The following is a 19,165-nucleotide window of genomic DNA, read 5'->3' as shown; positions in this document are numbered from 1 at the left end:
GTGTTGCTGCAGGAGATAAAAGCAGCGTGTTTTCTGTGTACTGCTGTGTGCTGCTGTTTTGTATTCAGCTGAAACTGCAGCGTCAGTGTCAGTTGATGGGCTGCTCTGACTCTGGCCCACTGACACACTTAAGCGCACTAACACAGATTCTGTGCAATGCTCTGATGCGCATACCTCTGCAGACGAGGGCGTGTGGGGCAAGTGTTAATCCTTCTGCAGTGTCATTTATGCAACCTTGAAGCAGACGAGTAAGGTTGGTGCATACTTGGGATGAGATGATGAGATGAGATAGCCTTTATTTGTCAGTTGCAGGTCTTTTGCCCACAACCGAGATGACAGACCTTGCCGACCGTACATACAATACACAAACATCACATTGGGGAGACAGGTCAGGCTAGGCAGCCTTCTCTTTCTGTTCACCTAGTTTTGTAATACAAACGAAATAACATAATTCGCTTTTGTCATGTTGCTGCACAGACGGTTATTGTTGGAAGCTTGGATTCTCTCTTAAAGATATCGCAATTATCTGAGGAGCTCATGTGTCTGTGTAATGTCACTACAACAGACTGCAAACAAAGCCTCTGATGCAGTAACTGCCTCAAATTAGAATGCTGATTGCAGATAACACTGATGTTAACGCTGAAATAATAGAGAGATAATCCGGCCGGATTAACTCCTAGCTGTTGGCTGCATGACTATTTGCTGCTAGAAGAGAGGATTATGTGGAATTTTGTCACTTGGCTGCATCCGTGGCACTGCTGTATTTCTGCACTGTGAGTCATTTGGGAGTTATTTAAATAACTCCACAATGATTGTGTGTTATTTTAGAAGAAGCAGGCAGGCCGTCGGAGATGCTGCAGATTGACAGCAGCAGGCTGACAGAGAATTTAAGGCAGTTGTTTCTCTGCATCTGAACAGTTTAAGGTGTGAACGGATGCTGAGGGGAGGACAGTAATGGCAGCCTGTCAGCGTGTGTTTGCTTCAGAGTGGAAAATATAGACCAGAGTGGGAGCAGCATCAATAAAGGCTTCAGTGCAGTTTACCGCCTGAACCTGGCATAATAATCCCAAAGCATCACTCTGCTGTGTGAAGAGTGTGTGTGTGTGTGTGTATTAGTTGCGCAGTTGATGGTTTCTCATTTTTCCTGCCTCCATTTTGAGTTTGGCTTTTTGTGGTCAGCAGATGCTGACAAAATGTGGGTCATAACTCGACACATTTGCACACATAAGTTATTTGATGATGTCACATCGGTAAAAAACACAGGACTCATATTCTCTGAAATATGATTTTTTTTTCCATATTTGCATATTTGGAGCTTTTAAATTGCCAAGGATTTTATACTAAGCATTCGTGCGAGTCTTTTTGCATACAAATAACGATTATTGTTTATTATTAATAACAACAATAATAAAAGAGCATCTCTAGTAGATTCTGCATTATTTCGATGTAAGTCGGGATGCGCAGATATACATCAGCATCGGCTCAAGGTGTTTATTTATATGACATATTATTTTTCCCTCGAGGTAAACATATCAACATTCCAACAAAAATATAAATGCAAACAATAAAGCTAACATAGATCAGCCCAAATCACAGATATGGATCGCTAATATTCATCTGTCATGTTTCTTATTCTGAATGTGAAACAGAGAGTTTGACAGTTTATTTTTAAACATTGTTTTCTGCCAAAATAAAATAAACATATAGAAAAAAATATCAGCATTTACTCTTTTTAAGCATCAGTTTCTGTTTCTGTAATAGCAGTGGTTTTATTTTAAAGTGTTACCAAAGGTGTACAAAGGTTATGAAGATTAGCTTAACCCTCATCAGAAGTGACAGTTTCCAGTTTAGAGACCGTTGAGCTGTTTTCAGAGTTGGAGCCTCAAACTCACAAGAACCACACATGGTGTCTCCCACTGGTGTAAGACTGGATGACAGTTTGTCAGTCAGTCCAAAGGGTGTCATGACTTTTACTGAAAGTCTCCACACAATTTGCAGCTGAATTATTTTAGTTGTTTTTGCAATTTCTAAACAGTAGTTAGCCACTGATACTGAAATTGTTTTCATATTTCATATTCCTGCTTTTTAAAATAGTCCATCAGAGTCTGGACTCTAGACCTTGAAAGCCACTGACTGTTGAATTATTTAAAACACGACCTTCTAAGTAAATTAACGTCCAATAGATCATCTGTAGGATTATCCACTAATTATCGCTGCACTTGCCTCTGTCATGGAAGATTAATGAGGAGCGTAGTGTGAACTGGCTGTTAATGAGAAAAGAGCAAGTTCAACAAAAAGCAGGTGAAATTATGAGTGTTTAATGTGTGCTGGCGCACAAAGGGAAACTCTTGCGATAACGGATTAATGAGGACATCTGCACCCTCGAAGGAGTTGTTTGGCGACTATGTGCGAACCACCAGGTAAATGTCTGCTTTTGTGTATTTCACAGGAACATGATGTTGAGACCCCTTATGGGATGCTGCATGTGGTGATCCGAGGGGCGCCCAAGGGAAACAAGCCCGCTATCCTCACCTACCACGATGTGGGACTGAACCGTGAGTATTGTGTTGGTGTCTTAACAGATGCTCCTGTTTCTGCACTTATCAAAGGTGATAATTGGCTTTCTACCTTTACTTTGCACGCTCACACACACATACACACACAAACACACACTTTTTCAGCCTGAGTCACATTTAAAAGAAGCACGTGTATTGGATTAGATTTTTATTAATTAATTTCTTTAAAAAAATTATTAAAGAAATCAGCTTGATATAAACTGAATGTGTCCCATTCAAGAAAATGTCTTTTGACCAGATTACATGAAATGAACATTTTACGTTGTAATCAATGACTTAGAGTCAGCAGTTTGGGGCATGTATACTATTTCAGTGGTGGACGGTCATCGTAACCATGGTCAAATATTTGTGAATCATGCTGACAGTTTTTTATAGTCTTGGCTCTCCATGATGTCAGCTCTCGCCATGAACACAGGAGAAGCCCACAACTAATGTTCAAACCTGCTGTTTACAAGAACCAGCCAATCAGAAGAAACTTGGCATGAACATGAAAGTGTCTCTGTGTTTCTGACAGACGATGTACTGAGTCACTGCACCAGAGTCCAGTACAACATAATTAAGGATTCATTTGAAGAGGGACTCATTCAAAGCTCCTTCAGTCATTTCCAATCATCAATATAAAGGTTTCCTCTAAAACTAGCACAGCAAAGACTTCATCATCTCACAGAAACAAATAAAAACCATTAAATTACTTAAAAAGCTGTGTGCATTTGGTGCTTGACAAGATTAATTATCTTTGACAAGAAAATATGTTGTCATCATTAGATAACATATCATCGCGACTTGATTTTCATTCCATGCACCAAGAGCTGGATGCTGTCATGACACTCCCATCATTGAGCAAAGGCACTGCTGCACTTAATTTAATTTAATGAGGCATATACATAGGTGGGGTAAAAATAAAAACAATGAAAAAAACCAAAGCATTTGTCTTAAATTGAGATGCTGAGAGGCATCGATGAAATGTAGGTCAGAAAAACATGGACATCCTGCAGAGGGAGGCGAGGCGGCGCCAGCGGCACTGCGGTGCTGCTTTGATGGGTGGAGGTGGGATAAGGAGGGTGGGGTGAATTAGGATGGTATGAGAGGAAACGGAGGTGATATATGTATGACTGCAAATATCTGACTACATTTTTCTGCATCAGTCTGTCTCAGGTGGTGAAAAAAACCCACGTAAATCCACTCACTCCAGAAAAAAGTACACACAAATATTATGCATATAGAAAATGTTCTGCTGCTGCAGCAGAACCACAGGGCTATTAGTATTCACAGCTAGTCACTAAATCAGTTGACTGCAGCACACAATCACATAGGATGGAGCAAGAGCGAGGGATGAAAGGAGTCACAGTAAAAAATAGAAAGCATAAAGAAAAATTGGTGGGGGGCTTATTGTTCCATTAAAATGACTCCCAATCAGCAGATGGCACAGCAATCTGCCAGTTCCCTCTATTAAAAACACAGATCAAGAGAGAACAAGAGAACAGGAGGGGGCTGGGAAAAAATAGAAAGTGAAATAAAGATAAAGAGATTAGGAGTGCAGCAAAAAGAGAGAGAGGCCGAGGGAGAGAAGGGCTCATTTAAGAAGTAGAAATCAGGTCACGGAGTAGAAATTGTTAGGAAAGAAAACAAAGTGTGCATCTAATTGTACAGGATGCAGGGCATGGGAAATAAAAGGAGAGGAAGAACGAGAGGCAGATAAAGAAAGTACAGAGGGAGAAAGTAGGTCACGGAGTCAGTAGGAGTATAATGTGAAAGAGCTGAGCGGTGATTCAGCGTGTTGGTGATGAGAAACTTCTCACGTCAGTGGTCACGTAGCATTCATATTATTGCCCGCAAGCCGGCACTGCGGCAAAGTCAGAGCGTCCAGCTCCCCTCCCCTGATTTTCATCTCTAGCCTAGTTGTCTTGTTAATTGGTCCGTTTAATTAGCATTGCTCAGGCAGAGCCCAAGGAGGAAACAATGTTGCTGCATGGCTTCACTGAGTCTGACACACATGAGCAGAAAATAGGCCAACTGCAGAGCCGGTGGGAGGAGGGCATAAGAGAACTGACATCTTTTATACATGAAGCTATTTCAGAATTTAATGTTCTCTGTGGTGGTTCAGGAAATAGAGCTCTACAGTGAGGGAAATCCTCCGTGACCCTGGAAATAAATCAGACATTCCGTCCAAGAAAAGAATATGGATCCTCTCTTTTTTGTGCAATGAATGTCCCACTACTGCATATGCAGCATCTCCACGCAGCCCTTGGCTATTCTCACTGTTTTCTCATCACCAAGCATCAGTGACATTTGAAGATCATTTTCAGACCATTTTGTAAAGTGTAAAAACCACATTAAAATAAAGAAATTCATCAGTTCAGTTAGAAACAAAGGTGAATAAAAGCTGTGTGTCAGATTTGCTAGAAGGAGACTTTGCCTTTCCTTGCTGGCAGAGGATGAGCTGCACAGATGGCCACCTTCAAGATCCTCTCAGAGTGTGGTGCACATTCAATGTGATCACGTTCCTCTGCTCCCAGCCCTCCGTCCTCTCACCCCGTGCTACCTCTGCTTATTTCCTCACTCTCCTACAGACAAGCTGTGCTTCAACACTTTCTTCAGTAATGAAGACATGCAGGAGATCACCAAGCATTTTGTGGTGTGCCACGTCGATGCCCCGGGACAGCAGACTGGAGCATCACAGTTCCCACAAGGGTACAAAAAACACATCTAATGAATGGAGAATTATTTATTCTTCCCTGATTAATTATCTCGTGTTTAGTGGAGTCATTTACAAACTGAGAAGTTTTATAGGTTTTTATGCCTTAAATCATTAATTGAATTAATTTCTTAAATTGTGATATTCCCTTTATTGATTATACTATAGAATAATTTTATTATCTAGTTTTATTGTATTTATTTATGGGGGTGTAATGGTTTTACATTTGAAAAGTCTTATTATGAGCTGGTCAGTCCAAAAATTATTATTATTCAAACTTGTGATTCCTATTAAGCAGTTTCCTTAATAGGAATCACAACAAACAGAAAGACAAAAAGGGTAATTTCATTCATCAATGGTCATCGATGATAGTGCATAATCTGTTTAAACATGAGTGCAGATAGTGCCATTATCTAGAACCATTAACTGAGGGGAACAGAGACGTCACTGAACCGTCCAGATCCTGCACATAGAACTCTATATAATTACTTTCACTTTAAACAGCGCCCATTTACACAGCATAACGGGTGGTTGACATTTGAAAGAAAAATGTTGGGAATAACTCATCTGAGTTCTGAATCTGATAGATTTTTAAATTGTTTCGAGTGAAATGAGTCATTACTTTCTCTCCATAGGTACCAGTACCCCACCATGGACCAGCTGGCTGGCATGCTGCCCACTGTTGTGGAGCACTTTGGGTGGGTGCTCTGTGCTTTGAATTTACAAAAATTCTGTATTTTTCTTGTATTTTCATGTTAAATTGTTCAAAATCAGAGAAAAATGTTTCTGCTCCCATTTGTGTTCTACACAAAATCACCTCACATGAAAACGAGTGTCATGCATTTTCAGTTCATTTAATGACAACTGTAGAAAATTAATTTATAGGACTAGAAAATATCAGATGTTGCCAGCTGGATATAATTTTAGTCTGAGCCTACAGTACCTTTCATGTCTGAGATATAGAACACTTGTTCTTTGCACGTATAAATTTCCCATCTGTGTGTCCTACAGTAGTTTTCTGTCATGTAGGCACTGCAGCAATACTTGTGGTATCCACACATATGAATTATTTAAACCATTGCATCCTTATTTGTCTCGTTGATCTTGTTTAGATTCAAGAGCATCGTTGGAATCGGTGTTGGAGCTGGAGCTTATATTCTGGCCAAATTTGCTGTAAGTCAAAAGTTATTCATTGTTATTTATGAAACAACAATAGCATTTCCATTTAGGTGTGCAAAAAGATTCTATTGTCTTTTCCGCTCAGCTGATCTTCCCTGAGCTGGTAGAGGGTTTGGTTCTGCTCAACATCGACCCCAATGGCAAGGGATGGATTGACTGGGCTGCTACCAAGGTACCTCTCCTATACTGTGTCCATCCATTAATCCATCCATTTTCACATTTATCAGCCTACGTATGCCTTTTATATTTCTCATTGCAATAACTCTGTTTCCCTTAGCTGTCAGGTCTGACCAGCGCTCTGCCGGATACGGTGCTGCCACATCTTTTCAGCCAGGTAAACTCACCTTTAAACATAATGTTGTTTAATTTCCAGTGTGCTTAAGTTTCTGAGGTCAAAGTCATTGCAGGTGAAAACCATAGAAACCTAACCCTAATCCAAACCCCATTAGAATATGAGATTTTTGCTCTCTTCAAAAACTGTTTGTGCCAGGGAAAAAACATTGTAATTGTCCAAAAAAATTACAGTTACAGTTATTGTTCAAGCATGACGGGAAAACAGGAAGAAAATATGTTTACTGTAACTCTTTGAAGTTTAATAACAGGTTCCTCATTCTAAGAAGCAATTATGGTTTTCTTTGTTCCTTGATTGACAAAACTTTGGGGAACAATTTCATCATAACACTGAAAACAAACATCAAGTATTCGGATTACCAAAGGTACAGGTACGGTTAGGGTTTGCATTCAGCACCAGTTCAGTGGGGGCTAAACCTCACAGAGCAGCACAAAAATCCTCACAGAGCAGCACAAAAAAACCCCAAAAAAACAATTTTAATAAAGTAATTTTGTCATCATCCAATTCGACTGATTATTTATTCTTGTATAACTGCGAGTACTACTGACCACAGCTGTATTTCTGTGCAGGAGGAGCTGGTGAGCAACACAGAGCTGGTGCAGAGCTACAGGCAGCAGATCAACAACAACATCAACCACTTCAACCTGCAGCTTTTCTGGAACATGTACAACAGGTGGAAGCTCAAACTCAGTGTATTTTTAAGTAATATAAATATATGTAATATGAATAATAAACGTAACAACAAACATAAACACGCAGCGTTTTTTTTTTTAAACTTGTCTATCTTGTCTTGCCCCTTTCAGTCGGAGGGACTTGGAGATGAACCGCAGTGGGACAGTGCTTAACGCCAAGACCCTGAAGTAAGTCTTCAGATGTGCCATCACAGCACAGTGTTATCTAAGGTTTAGTGGAGGTTAAAGCTTTTATTTTTGTTAATTTTGGACAGACTGACACACCACTGGAATCAGCTGACCAGCTGTTAGAATAATGAGTTTCTTGTGTTGAGTAAATACAGTCACATGATATTATAAACAGCTATAAAAGATTAGATAATATAATGTAAAAGATTCTCTTGTAAAAGGCATCTTCAAACATGTAGTCTGGACCCGACAGCAGAACAACAGACATATATTTAATCTGAGAGAGTTACGTGTGCTGTAAGTGATAATTAGCAAAATCATGTCAATGCTTAAAATTTTTAAGATGTTCACAAAGAATACTGATGGCCTCTAGGTGTCCTGTGATGTTGGTTGTTGGAGACAATGCGCCTGCAGAGGAAGGAGTGGTGAGTCATTGTTCTTTTTCTTTCTGTTTGTCTAAAGCCAGTTAAGACAAACAAAAAATCTTTCAGTTGGATTCATATTTTATATTCATTACTTGGATAGCTACACTGATCAAAATCTTCTCTTTCCTACTTGCAAAACATCAAAACTTTACATTTATTCCGACCAATGTTTCTGGCAATGTGACAAACATTAGTCTAGTTTACGCTCTTTTAGCTTCGCTTTTGGTCTCCACCAGCTCCTTAGAGAAAGATCTGGTTCTTTAGTTGCTAAATGCTCACGTGTTAATCACTAACTGTGTCTGTCTGATGCCACCAATAAGGCCACCATGAATGCACTAAAGCTCCATAAAAACAACTGTAATGCTTGACCAATGCATTCATCAGGGTATTTAACAAAATCTCTCTCCCTGTTTAGGTACCAAACATGATCCCGCACAGGTTTTATATTGGTCACACCCCAAATGGCCTTAAACCACTAGTACCAGAACCTCTACTCTGTTACCATTAAAGCACTTTAATAACAGCTGAATAAGTAGCTGAAACCCCTAAATGCTCATTAAAGCTGAAGATTCAGTGGATAAGTCTCTGCAGGTTTTAAACATTTCTCACTTAATGAACTTATCTTTGAGAAAATGTGCAGAGTGGGATCACTTAGGCTTGTATGACTATTTTGAGGGGACTTGGAATTAGTCTGTGACCTTTTTGTCTCATCATGTAGTAGCCGTGCTTCATCAGTTTCTTTTCGTCTTTATGTTGCTTCTATAAATTCCCCACAGAGCTGACTCAGTTTGTCAGAGTAAATAAAAATTAGCTTACCAGCAGACCCTCCCCTCCTTCTTCCTCCACCTGTTCTCACTCTGTTCAGTATTTTGTTCTCACTCTGTGCTCATTCGTGAATAAAGAAACAGGTCAGCCAGCAGAGACATCTCTACAAGCCTCCTTCTCCCCTGCCTGTCTGCATTACTATAGGTGTACTATAGGTGTGTGTGTCTATTTGTGTACGTGTTCTCCAGAGGCCAGATGGCCTCGTTCTCGCTCTGGGGCTGTCTGAAGTGGCCCAGATATGTGTGCTTCTGCACCAGTTAATCTGCCGCCTGTTCAAATTGATATCAAATCACTCCATCCTCTGTGAGATGGAGAACGAGATGCAGGGAGAGTGATGTTGTTGTTATAAAACCTCTTGAAAAGATAGAAGGATGGAGAGATGGAAGCAGGGATGGAGGGAAGGGAAGCGAGGAAGTGAGAGATGTGAACAGAGGTTAATTTATTGGATGTGACAGATGGAGGTCATATTAATATTTCATATCTGCTGATATGACCAGCTGAGGCTGCTGAGTATGCTCCACTTACTTTACGCTTTTCTTTCTTCCTTTTTTTAAGCATAAATATACGGCACATTTTGTACATATTCTTATACATATTTCCCTTTACTTACTAATTTGCATGCTCCATCTGCCTGGCAATTTTGCAATAAAGGCAATAAAGGCTATTTCTATTCCATTCTATTCTGTTAATGCAGAGTGAGTGGAATATGGAGAGATGCATATTTATAAGAGTCACATTTGCATTTCCTGCAACTAATTTGCAACTGTTTTGTTGTAGCTGTGCAAATAATTTGTAATTGATATGCAGTTTTGTATCAGCAGATGAAGCTTGTCTAAAAAAATTAAGAAAAATTCTTATTTTATTCAAAAAAGTGCAGATGTGCATTCATCTCACAGTTATACGTGTTTATTTTGTCAAGATTACCAAAAATGTATTTTTGGAATCTGTGTAAAGGATTAAAGATTAAATGCAGCAGAGAGCAAAAGCATGTTCTCGTTGGTTTCTGTGTGATGCCCTGAATGTGCTTTTGCATGTCCACATGTGAGCAGTTAGGCATCGTTTGTGTTTCTGTGCACATCTGTGTGTGCACACACTGCGGATGAATCTTATCCTGCTGGAGTGAGTCATCTCTGCAGCATACTGCAGTATCTGGGTCGTCTCCATATATGGACTATACATTCACCATCTCTGATAAAGTCCTGACACTGTTTATCTTGGAGTTGAAAGTTTTCCATCTATAGCAAGTGTTTCAGTGTGTGTTGAAAGCACACCAGCACTCTATATGGGTTAGTAGTTTAAGGTGTGTCGTGTCTTTTAATTATAGCAAGCAGTTTCATTTGGCTTTATAGCTGTTGCTTGCTCACTGCAATTTGCATTTTTAGATCTTAGACTTGATTCTTGCACTGAAGTCTAAAATCAATAGAATTAGAATATCTTCATTAAGATAGGCCAACGGTGGATGTTAGTTATGAACTCACTGTCAGCTCACATTTCCCCAATCAACCTTTGAGTGTGTTCATTTGTAAGGTTTGGCATAATATGGCCAATCACATGGACATGAACAACAGCAGAGCCCCAAAAAGAAAACCAAGCAATATAGCCAAACAGATCTGAGGAATTAAAAAATATAATCCAAGCTAAAAGTGACACAGTAAAACCCGTATGGAAGTCTCCGCAGCACATGCAGTATATTAGGCATAACTGGTTAAATGGTACATGACATGTACCCTTGTAAGAGATGAGAAGTTTAACTCTTTTCCCTTTGGATTAGGGGTAAGTTTGGTAATATCTGTGTCACGGTTCACGAGGCGAGCCGTATGGAATTATTAAAGGACCCAAGATGCAGCACAACTGAGGTGAGGAAGCTTTATTAAAGGAGCGTGCTCAAACAAAGGCGAGGGTGGCAAAAACAGAACTGAGTAAAACCTAAACTGGGAAAACTAAGCATAGAAAACAAACCTGAAACCTAGAGACACATGGAGATGCAGGAGACATGGAGAGACAACCAGCGACAACAGAGGAAGACACGCAGACAAACCAGCAACTAACAGAGGCAGACAGGTTTAAATACAGAGAAGGATAACGAGGGAATGAGACACAGAAGGCGGGCACAGCTGGGAGTAATCAGACATGACGGGACAGGGGAAACGTAAACTGAACATACTGAGATCACACACGGACCTTCAAAGTAAAACAGGAAAAATACACACACGCAAAGACACAGACTCAGAGACTTGGGCTAAACACAGAGACCTGACTACACTAGAGGTAATACACAGGCAGGGATGACACCAAACAGAGGGAGCACAAACTAAACCCTGGGAAACTAAAACACAACAGTCATAATACATAAAACTATCAAAAGTAAAAGTACAAAAAGTCACCGACCCAGGACCATGACAATCCGTCACATTTGCTCAGTCAGAAGAGGGTGAGCTCTGCCTATACAGCTTACCTGTACAGGAAAAATCCAGAATCTGTTCTAATGGTCATCAAACCATGTTTTTATTGATTTATACTGAGGTTTCAAAACTCATCATAAAGGTACAGTGGAGGTCATCCAATGTCAACTTTATGGGGGAAAGAGTTAACTCTAAGAAGCCAGTGTTATCTTGTGTTGTCTTGTGTTATCTTGTTAATCTCTTTTAAGTGTTACTGTATTTGGTATGTGTGCAGAAAATTACATAGTTTGGGAAACATACTGATCATGGTGTCACCAATCTTGCTAGTGTGACTTTTGGCCCCCGGCTCTGTATTCTGCAACAATTTTTGACGTAACCAGTGAGGCCATGCAAACCACTACTATAAAAACAGTAGCTCACTTATTTTGCCTGAGAGTAAAGGAACGCCTTTCAACAATATATTTTTGTGTGTTATTACGTTTTTAGTAAAACACTCTGAATTTCCCTGTATCTAAATAAACGTGATTGTACTTGAATGTTATCTGTAAATGTGTGGACATTTATGTTATGTTGCCTGATGAAGTCATCAGAAAGCATGCAAAAAGATGTGATTGTTCTTGTTATCTGGCTTAGTCAGCTCAACCTGCTGTTTTGTCTTTAAGGTCGAGTGTAACTCCAAACTGGACCCGACCAACACCACCTTCCTGAAGGTAAACGTTTGCTCTCGTTTCACCTACTACTGCTGTAGATTCACTGAAGCAACATTTTAAAGTCAGACACACAAAGGAAAAGTAGACGTGTGATCATCAGCAATAAAACAACTTGTTTCAGTTTTCAGTAATTTTCTAAAAAGCTATTTTGACCCTTTTTACTTTAGTGTTGTGTTGTTCAAAGAAATATGTTTAATTTTGGTAAACATCCTAAATAGCTATTTCTTAATTACTCTACATTGGAAGTAATTCAGTGTGTAGAAGTTGAATAATAAATCTGAACACATTTATGAACATATTCACAAACAAGAAATACTGAACCCAAGCTTTAGAAATACTTGGGTCGATATATTCTGACAGAATGTTTCATAAAGAAGAAAATACAAGAAAAATAATAACATAGACATTGTTTACCTTGATGATAGACCACCAAAGACACCAAACAGATAGATAGATAGATAGATAGATAGATAGATAGATAGATAGATAGATAGATAGATAGATAGATAGATAGATAGATAGATAGATAGATAGATAGATAGATAGATAGATAGATCTGTCACACAGACAGAGATGGTTGATTGATCATATGCTAGTTGGCTGATGGCTGCTGTCTCCTCCCGTGGCAGATGGCTGACTCTGGTGGACTGCCCCAGCTCACACAGGTAACACAAACAAACCACTTTGCATCATGAAGATGCTGCTACACAAACAAATAAAAACACCACAGAGCACAAACTCACCATCCACATTTAAGACACTGTTTCCTCAGAATTGAGTGGAATAAAAACTCTGATGTGTTTTTTTTCCAGCCCGGCAAACTGACAGAAGCCTTCAAGTATTTCCTGCAGGGGATGGGCTACAGTAAGTCTCCAAACCGCCATAGTTAGTGAGACAGAGTGGGATTCAGTGTTTTTTGTTTTATTTTTAAAATTTACTTTCAGGTGTATTTTTGTAGTGTCGAGTGAGTGTGCTATGATGTATTTTATGCAGAGGGTTATGACCAATATTAATCTTGCCCTCTGTCTTCCTTGCCCCGTTCTTTCAGTCGCTAATGTGAAGGATCGGAGGTTGAGTGGAGGGCCAGGTACTTCCTCCTCCCCGTTCACCTCTGACCTGTTATTGCCCTATTCAATGACCGTGGTATTTTAGAATTTCTTTTGAATTTCATTTGGTTGTGAATATAATATTTTGGGCTGCAATTATTATTATTATTATTATGGTTATTTTTTTTTTTTACTTTTGCTCTCATTTTTGGAGTTTCTTTTATCCTAAGGACATTAACCCCCCATCTTTGTTTTATCAAATATAATTTTTCCTCCAATGGAAAAATATACTGCCCTTACTTCCACTCCCCCCATTCCTTTACCATTGCATCTCCAGTCCTGCTCTTTGCATGGCGTTCAGCTAGCTTTGAGCAAAGACTTTCAGACCAAGTTAACAATAATACACCATGTCTTTAAAAAACGTAAATAAACTGTTGACAAAACCAAGTTGCTTTTAGTTACACTGGTTAAACATTTATTTTTCCCTTGTATCACAGAAAGATGGAATGAAATGAACTGAACTTTGTTTAGAAGATTTTAAAAAGCATAGCTTACCTGATAGGAGAATTTTAAGTCCAGAGCTTTGAGTGTTTTTCTGCAAATAGCCATGATTTTCTGACCTTATTTAAAACTCAGCTTTGATATTCAAATATCCCAGGGTTACCTTTGCATTCCAATTTATTACAAATTATGGATTTTTGCTCATTTTTCCTATCAGCAAATTTTAGTTTTATTTTCAGTGGGAAGCAAAACAAAATACCCAGGTAATAATGGAGGTCAAAGAAGAAATATTAAACTTTAATGTGCAAATTGGCTGAAAACAGGCTCCTGATGTTGGTCTTTGTCTACTGACTGTGTAAGTGAAAAACTGTAGGCTAACGTGTGTGGTGTTAAAACTGTCAGGGATGCTTTTCTGGGTTGTTTCACCTTCCTGAAGGAGCCATAATAAGTCAGTGAAGTGTGAATACAGGTTAACTTAATCCTGATTACTCTAAGGAAATCCAAAAATGTCTTTGCTCAACTTGTTATCTTTCTTCAGTGCAGTCATTTAATAATGACCAAACAAACCCAGTTCCACACTAATCATAGTCTGTTCCCATGAGAACAACTGAGCTTATTATATCACAGACTGAGTACATGGTGCTGTTAATGTGTCTCCAGGTAGACACATTAACAGCTTTAATTAACAAGCCTAACAATTCATGACTGTTGTATGAGCCAGTCAGCTGCCGTTTCTCACCTGCTATGAAGAAACATATTCTTCAGTTATCCACATTAGCATGTGCTCCCTACATCCCCCCAACATCTACTGATTGCACTTTTTTATTTATTTTTTCAAAAATGTAAGAAATTTGACATGTTGAAATTTCTCCCAGTGCCCTCAGCCAGTATGACCCGCCTAGCTCGCTCCAGGACGGCTTCCCTGACCAGCGGCGGCTCCGTGGAGGGATCCCGCTCACGAGCCTGCACCCACTCGGACAGCACTGAGGGAGTCGGCGCAGTCACCCATACCATGGAGGTGTCCTGCTGAGAAACCACAGGAAGAAAGAGGGAGGGAGGAAGTAGAGGGATGGAGAGAGAAACAGTGAGGCGGGCTGTGCAAACAAGAGGTGGAATTGAAGGTGTGAGAGAGGTAGTCAGGCTTGATGGACAGGGATAGTAATATTTGAAGACAGCTCTCTTTGTCTTCATCTACGTCCTCCTTATCCCTGTGTCTGCCATTTTCTTCCCTCCTCCACTGTAAAATTCCATATGTAACGCTACTTTAACACCCTAAACACATTTAAATATCCACCTCAATTTCCTTTCTCCCACCACTCAATGATTTAGCATTTACTCTTGAAGTGTCATTCTTGTGTTTGCTGAGTGTGGCCTCATTCTTTGCGTGCACCCTTTCTAACCTCCCACCCCCCAAACACACAAAACAGTAATTCTGTCAACAGTCCATACAGAAATATGCTGTAAAGAGCTAGTGATGAAATCTGATACGAGCTGGTAAAAGTGCAGGACATAGCAATGAGAGCCAGACCGTTCTCACTCCCGAGGCGTAACATCCCAACGTTTTGTCACGTCCCGCGGCGTTCCTGAGGAACGCCAAAGGTGACCTTCCGCGTTCTTATGGTACGCGGCGGGTTATGGCAGAAATCCAGTGGAATGACGGTCCCGCGGTAATAGACGTTCCAGCCCTGTATTCCAGCCCTAAACCTAACCTTCTCCCTAACCCTAACCATAACCTTGTTCCTAAGCTTAACCACCACTTTAATGACGTTAAATAGTGTTTTCCCAAGCGATTTGAAGGAGAAGAGTAAACATGTGTAGATTGAGTCCAAACGGTTGTCATAGGTCCTCAGTTTTCCGATGTCGTCATGTAGGAACGTGTTGGGTGCCCGAAAACGTAATATGTTGACGATTTGTCACCTAGCGTAAAATGTTACTGTTTGGGATGAGAACGTGTTGTGAGAGCAGTACTTTTATGGGGTGTTTTCTGTTTTTATGTGACAGATTGTGAGCATCTCTCTCTGTGAAGTTTGAGAATCATGCGGGTGGGGGGGGGGGGGGGTGTCCAGAATTAGGCAGACGGCAGAACACAGCATGTCATAGCTGAGTGCACCTGTAGCGCTAGAGAGGATTTGTAAGCATAGTTAGAGCTCACAACGTTGCTATAAAGCTGCACTTGGTAAGACCTTATTTCAAATGGGTGAACTATAACTAGATTGAAACAGTGTGATATTGTCAGTATATGCTTCAACTTATCTCCATTGATGCATTTACATTAAAATATTAATAGTCCAGGTTTATAACAGCTCAAACTTTGAAATAATAAGCTATTTTTCAGGCTGTCTGTGCTTCTGCATGTGTAGTATCTGAGACATATTCTGAGGCTCATTACCTCAAAACAGGAAATTACACGCGGGCCGCCAGTCACAAGCGCACCAAAACCAAGCCACTACACCACCAGGGAGCTTTATCAGTTTATCTGCTTTACCTTCTTCTTTTTGCCACAATAATATTTACATTAACGTCTTTGAGTCATCTTGATTTTGCGTGAGAAGACAATCTGGAGCTGTTTGGTATCAAATGAGCCAAAAATTATTTAAAAACATCAAATCCAACGTAGCCAATGTAGCAGCAAAGTTGTTATGAAGCACTTGAAAAACACCTTCTGTGAAATCAAGTGAGCCTGAAACTATTAATATCTTACACTGCAAAACATGTAAATGCTTAATAAAGACGGTGGAAAATGCACCCATACGAGCAAAATACTTATATATAGTTTGCAAAGTGAGGAATATTAATGTAGCTATATGAGCTTGAAGTGCAGATTAACCTGTTTGTGTTAACGAGGAACTTGTCAGAAAGCTAGAATTTCAATTTCAATTGCATTTAAAAAATCGTTTATTCACAGAAAGCCCCTTTACATTCCCATCATGAGCAGGGCCGGCACAGGAACATGATGTTACAATGCATCAGCTCCAAAATTTCGCTTGGAGCTAAATTAGCGTAATACACCAGAGTGCAGCTTTAAGCCGCGTGTCATCTCACATTTCTCAGACAATCCACTGCATAATACTAGAATAGAAGAAGTATTTATTAACATGTATATGCATGTCAATGTGAAAGTAATCTTAGGGCATTCTAGTATGTAATTAGTTTCTAGTATTAGGGCATTCTTCATTAGCACCTTACTTGTGGCTAGTTAAATAGAGGATGCAAACACCTTCATTAGCCTGCAGCTGTAGTGCATGGATGTGGTTCTCGCCATAGGCAGCTCTTTGTGGTCTCTTAAGATGACAATCACAGCCTGACTCAAACCAAACTTGACCAGGGAGGGGAGCTGAGGCAGGACCAGGCCAGCCCGACAACCTCTCGCTTCTGGGTCGACGTCACAGAAACTTGCCTTCCGTTACAGCATCCAGCCCCTCTTTGTGGATATACCAAAGCTACCCACCCACACAAACACACACACACACATTTTCGCACATCTACTGAAGTGAAAGCTGCGTGGGCTGGATTTTGTAATGGAAAAAAAGGAATACACAAAATTCACATGCAAGATGGAATCCATTGCTATGTGGTTAGTGGGTGTTTTGATGTGCCGTGAAGCCACGATCTCACTGGTGTAGTGCAACATAGTGAGTATATATGTGTAGTTTTAGACTAGTGCAACTGTGTGCTGCAATCTGCTGTAATCCTGGATCACCTTAATAGTGATCAGGGATGGGCTCCCTTGGATTTTAGCTCATTAATGTACAGTATTCATGTACCATAGTCACCTTCGTCTGCTTTCAGTTTTACAGGAAAACCCTTTGGTCCCCTGTCAGAAGGGGCGTAGCTACCAATTGCTGAGGTGTGCACTTCCCTGAGGCAGCCTGTAAGGGGCGGGGCTTTTTTGGCGCCATTTGGGCTCCAAGCTCGGAATGTAGGGTAACCCCCAGCCACTTAAAAAAACAAAAAACAAAACCCCTCCCTCTAAAAAAATAAAAATAAAATAAAACAAAAAAAAAATCACAAGGTGCCCCGGTTCTCACAGGCAAACCCAGCTGCACCCTAAAGGGCTATCAGCTGAAGTCACTTTTTAAGATGTCGGTAGTGTTTTAGTCATAGTTGTGAGCACCAGGGGGCCCTAAAAAGCAACAGGCTGGGAATGAAAATGAGAAAATGCTATATTTGTGTAAAGAGGAAGGGAAAAGATCATTACCAAAACACAGAGAGAGATTCTGACCTGAAACATGGCTGAATGAATGTTAAAGGAAAAGAATGTGAATTCGTTTAAGCTGGAGAGATTGTTGAATTGCTTGAAATATTCAGTAATGGTCTCAAAACGCAGAAAACAGGGATCAGATCAAAGACGTTCTTATAGAACCTCATCGGCCAACTTCACAAAAACTCAAGGTTGCATGTAGCAGATTTTGTGATCATTTTCACTGTTTCTTCTGTTCACTAAGCTATTTTCTGCCATCCTCCTACATGACTCAAACTGCCTGGGGGGGCTCCTGAATGTATCTTGTCCCTTTTTGAAGTGCTGTACAGTATTGTCAACCCACACCTCATCCTCACTATGTTTTCCATTTCTTTTATCTTTGACATTTAACCATGTACATGAAAACCCATCTCCTATCTGCTCCTTCCTCTTCGAGGTCTTTAAATAGTGAAGTTGAATTGTGAAAGTCCACAGGTCCTGTAAGCTAGCGCTGGATCAGTTTGTATAGACCTTGGTCCTCCTTGCACTTGTAGATACTTCTTATTTATAGAGCGGGTTACCCCAACCGAGCACTCTAACATTACCGTATTGTGAGAAAATGTATTTCTTTTCCTCTTCTCTTGGAGATTTTTTTTAAAGACAATAATAGGGTGTAACCTCTTCATGGTATTTTATTGGTCCATGTGCTAACACTATTTCTCTTCTTACTGCCATTATGACCAATTTGTATTAAGCAATAAGTTCTTTTTTCTCATTTGGATCGTTTCATATTGTGGGAATCTTCCCTCTGAGCTTGTTTCTATTCACAACAGTAGGACTCTTACCGACTTCGTTGTCATCCAGATGTGTACTGTAAAGTTTAAATATATTATATAAATACATATACAAAGTAAACTGTCTCTGTCAATGTACTGATCAAGTAACAAGTGAGAAATAAAGACTTTACGTCAGAATTTGACGACTCAGGTGTTTTCTGTCACGTTTTGGGTGCATGGGAAGCCTAATAGAGAGATGCCCTTAGACACCAAAAATGTGGTTAATATAGAGCAGCTCAAGGTTCAAGGTTCTCTTCATAACCAGTGCGCAATATTGCGTTTATGATGCCAGAGGCCACAGGGTAAAGTGTGGTTTGAGGCCTGTTCTTATACAAGCTTGCTCTCTGTACGCAAGCTAGCTTTGGCTAGCAGTCTATGTACTGTACACCTGAGTAATGGGAACATATACCAGATACATACAATGTAGGCAAGTAATAAAATATTCAAAGTAGATCATCTCATTAAAACGCTTGAAAATAATGTGAACATACATTTGGAAACTGTTGGCTCTGTCTAGCACAGGCCCACCGCTGGAACGAGACAATTTAACTACACAGCAAAGGCATTGAACACCAAGT

General features: G+C 40.0%; 1 protein-coding gene across 7 annotated transcripts in view; it reads left to right on the top strand.

Moving 5' to 3' along the window:
• Nucleotides 1-18,725, top strand: part of ndrg4 (NDRG family member 4) — a 73,509-nt gene extending 54,784 nt beyond the window's left edge. For 5 of the 7 annotated variants that reach the window (XM_076886908.1, XM_004566143.5, XM_004566144.5 and 2 more), the window contains 14 exons: nucleotides 2,450-2,555; nucleotides 5,147-5,267; nucleotides 5,907-5,969; nucleotides 6,384-6,444; nucleotides 6,536-6,622; nucleotides 6,728-6,784; nucleotides 7,372-7,475; nucleotides 7,606-7,662; nucleotides 8,036-8,087; nucleotides 11,977-12,024; nucleotides 12,654-12,689; nucleotides 12,837-12,888; nucleotides 13,073-13,111; nucleotides 14,447-18,725. In XM_076886908.1, coding sequence (XP_076743023.1) covers nucleotides 2,450-2,555; nucleotides 5,147-5,267; nucleotides 5,907-5,969; nucleotides 6,384-6,444; nucleotides 6,536-6,622; nucleotides 6,728-6,784; nucleotides 7,372-7,475; nucleotides 7,606-7,662; nucleotides 8,036-8,087; nucleotides 11,977-12,024; nucleotides 12,654-12,689; nucleotides 12,837-12,888; nucleotides 13,073-13,111; nucleotides 14,447-14,601 — 1,038 coding nt within the window. In that variant the 3' untranslated portion in view covers nucleotides 14,602-18,725. The remainder of the gene's footprint in view (nucleotides 1-2,449; nucleotides 2,556-5,146; nucleotides 5,268-5,906; nucleotides 5,970-6,383; nucleotides 6,445-6,535; nucleotides 6,623-6,727; nucleotides 6,785-7,371; nucleotides 7,476-7,605; nucleotides 7,663-8,035; nucleotides 8,088-11,976; nucleotides 12,025-12,653; nucleotides 12,690-12,836; nucleotides 12,889-13,072; nucleotides 13,112-14,446) is intronic. The other 2 variants (XM_004566142.5, XM_004566146.5) reach the window with 1 other exon arrangement.
• The last annotated feature ends 440 nt before the right edge of the window (nucleotides 18,726-19,165 follow it).

Source organism: Maylandia zebra, linkage group LG7 (assembly GCF_041146795.1).
Source record: "Maylandia zebra isolate NMK-2024a linkage group LG7, Mzebra_GT3a, whole genome shotgun sequence".
NCBI classification, from domain to species: Eukaryota; Metazoa; Chordata; class Actinopteri; order Cichliformes; family Cichlidae; genus Maylandia; species Maylandia zebra.
This window is presented reverse-complemented; position numbering and strand designations above follow the sequence as displayed.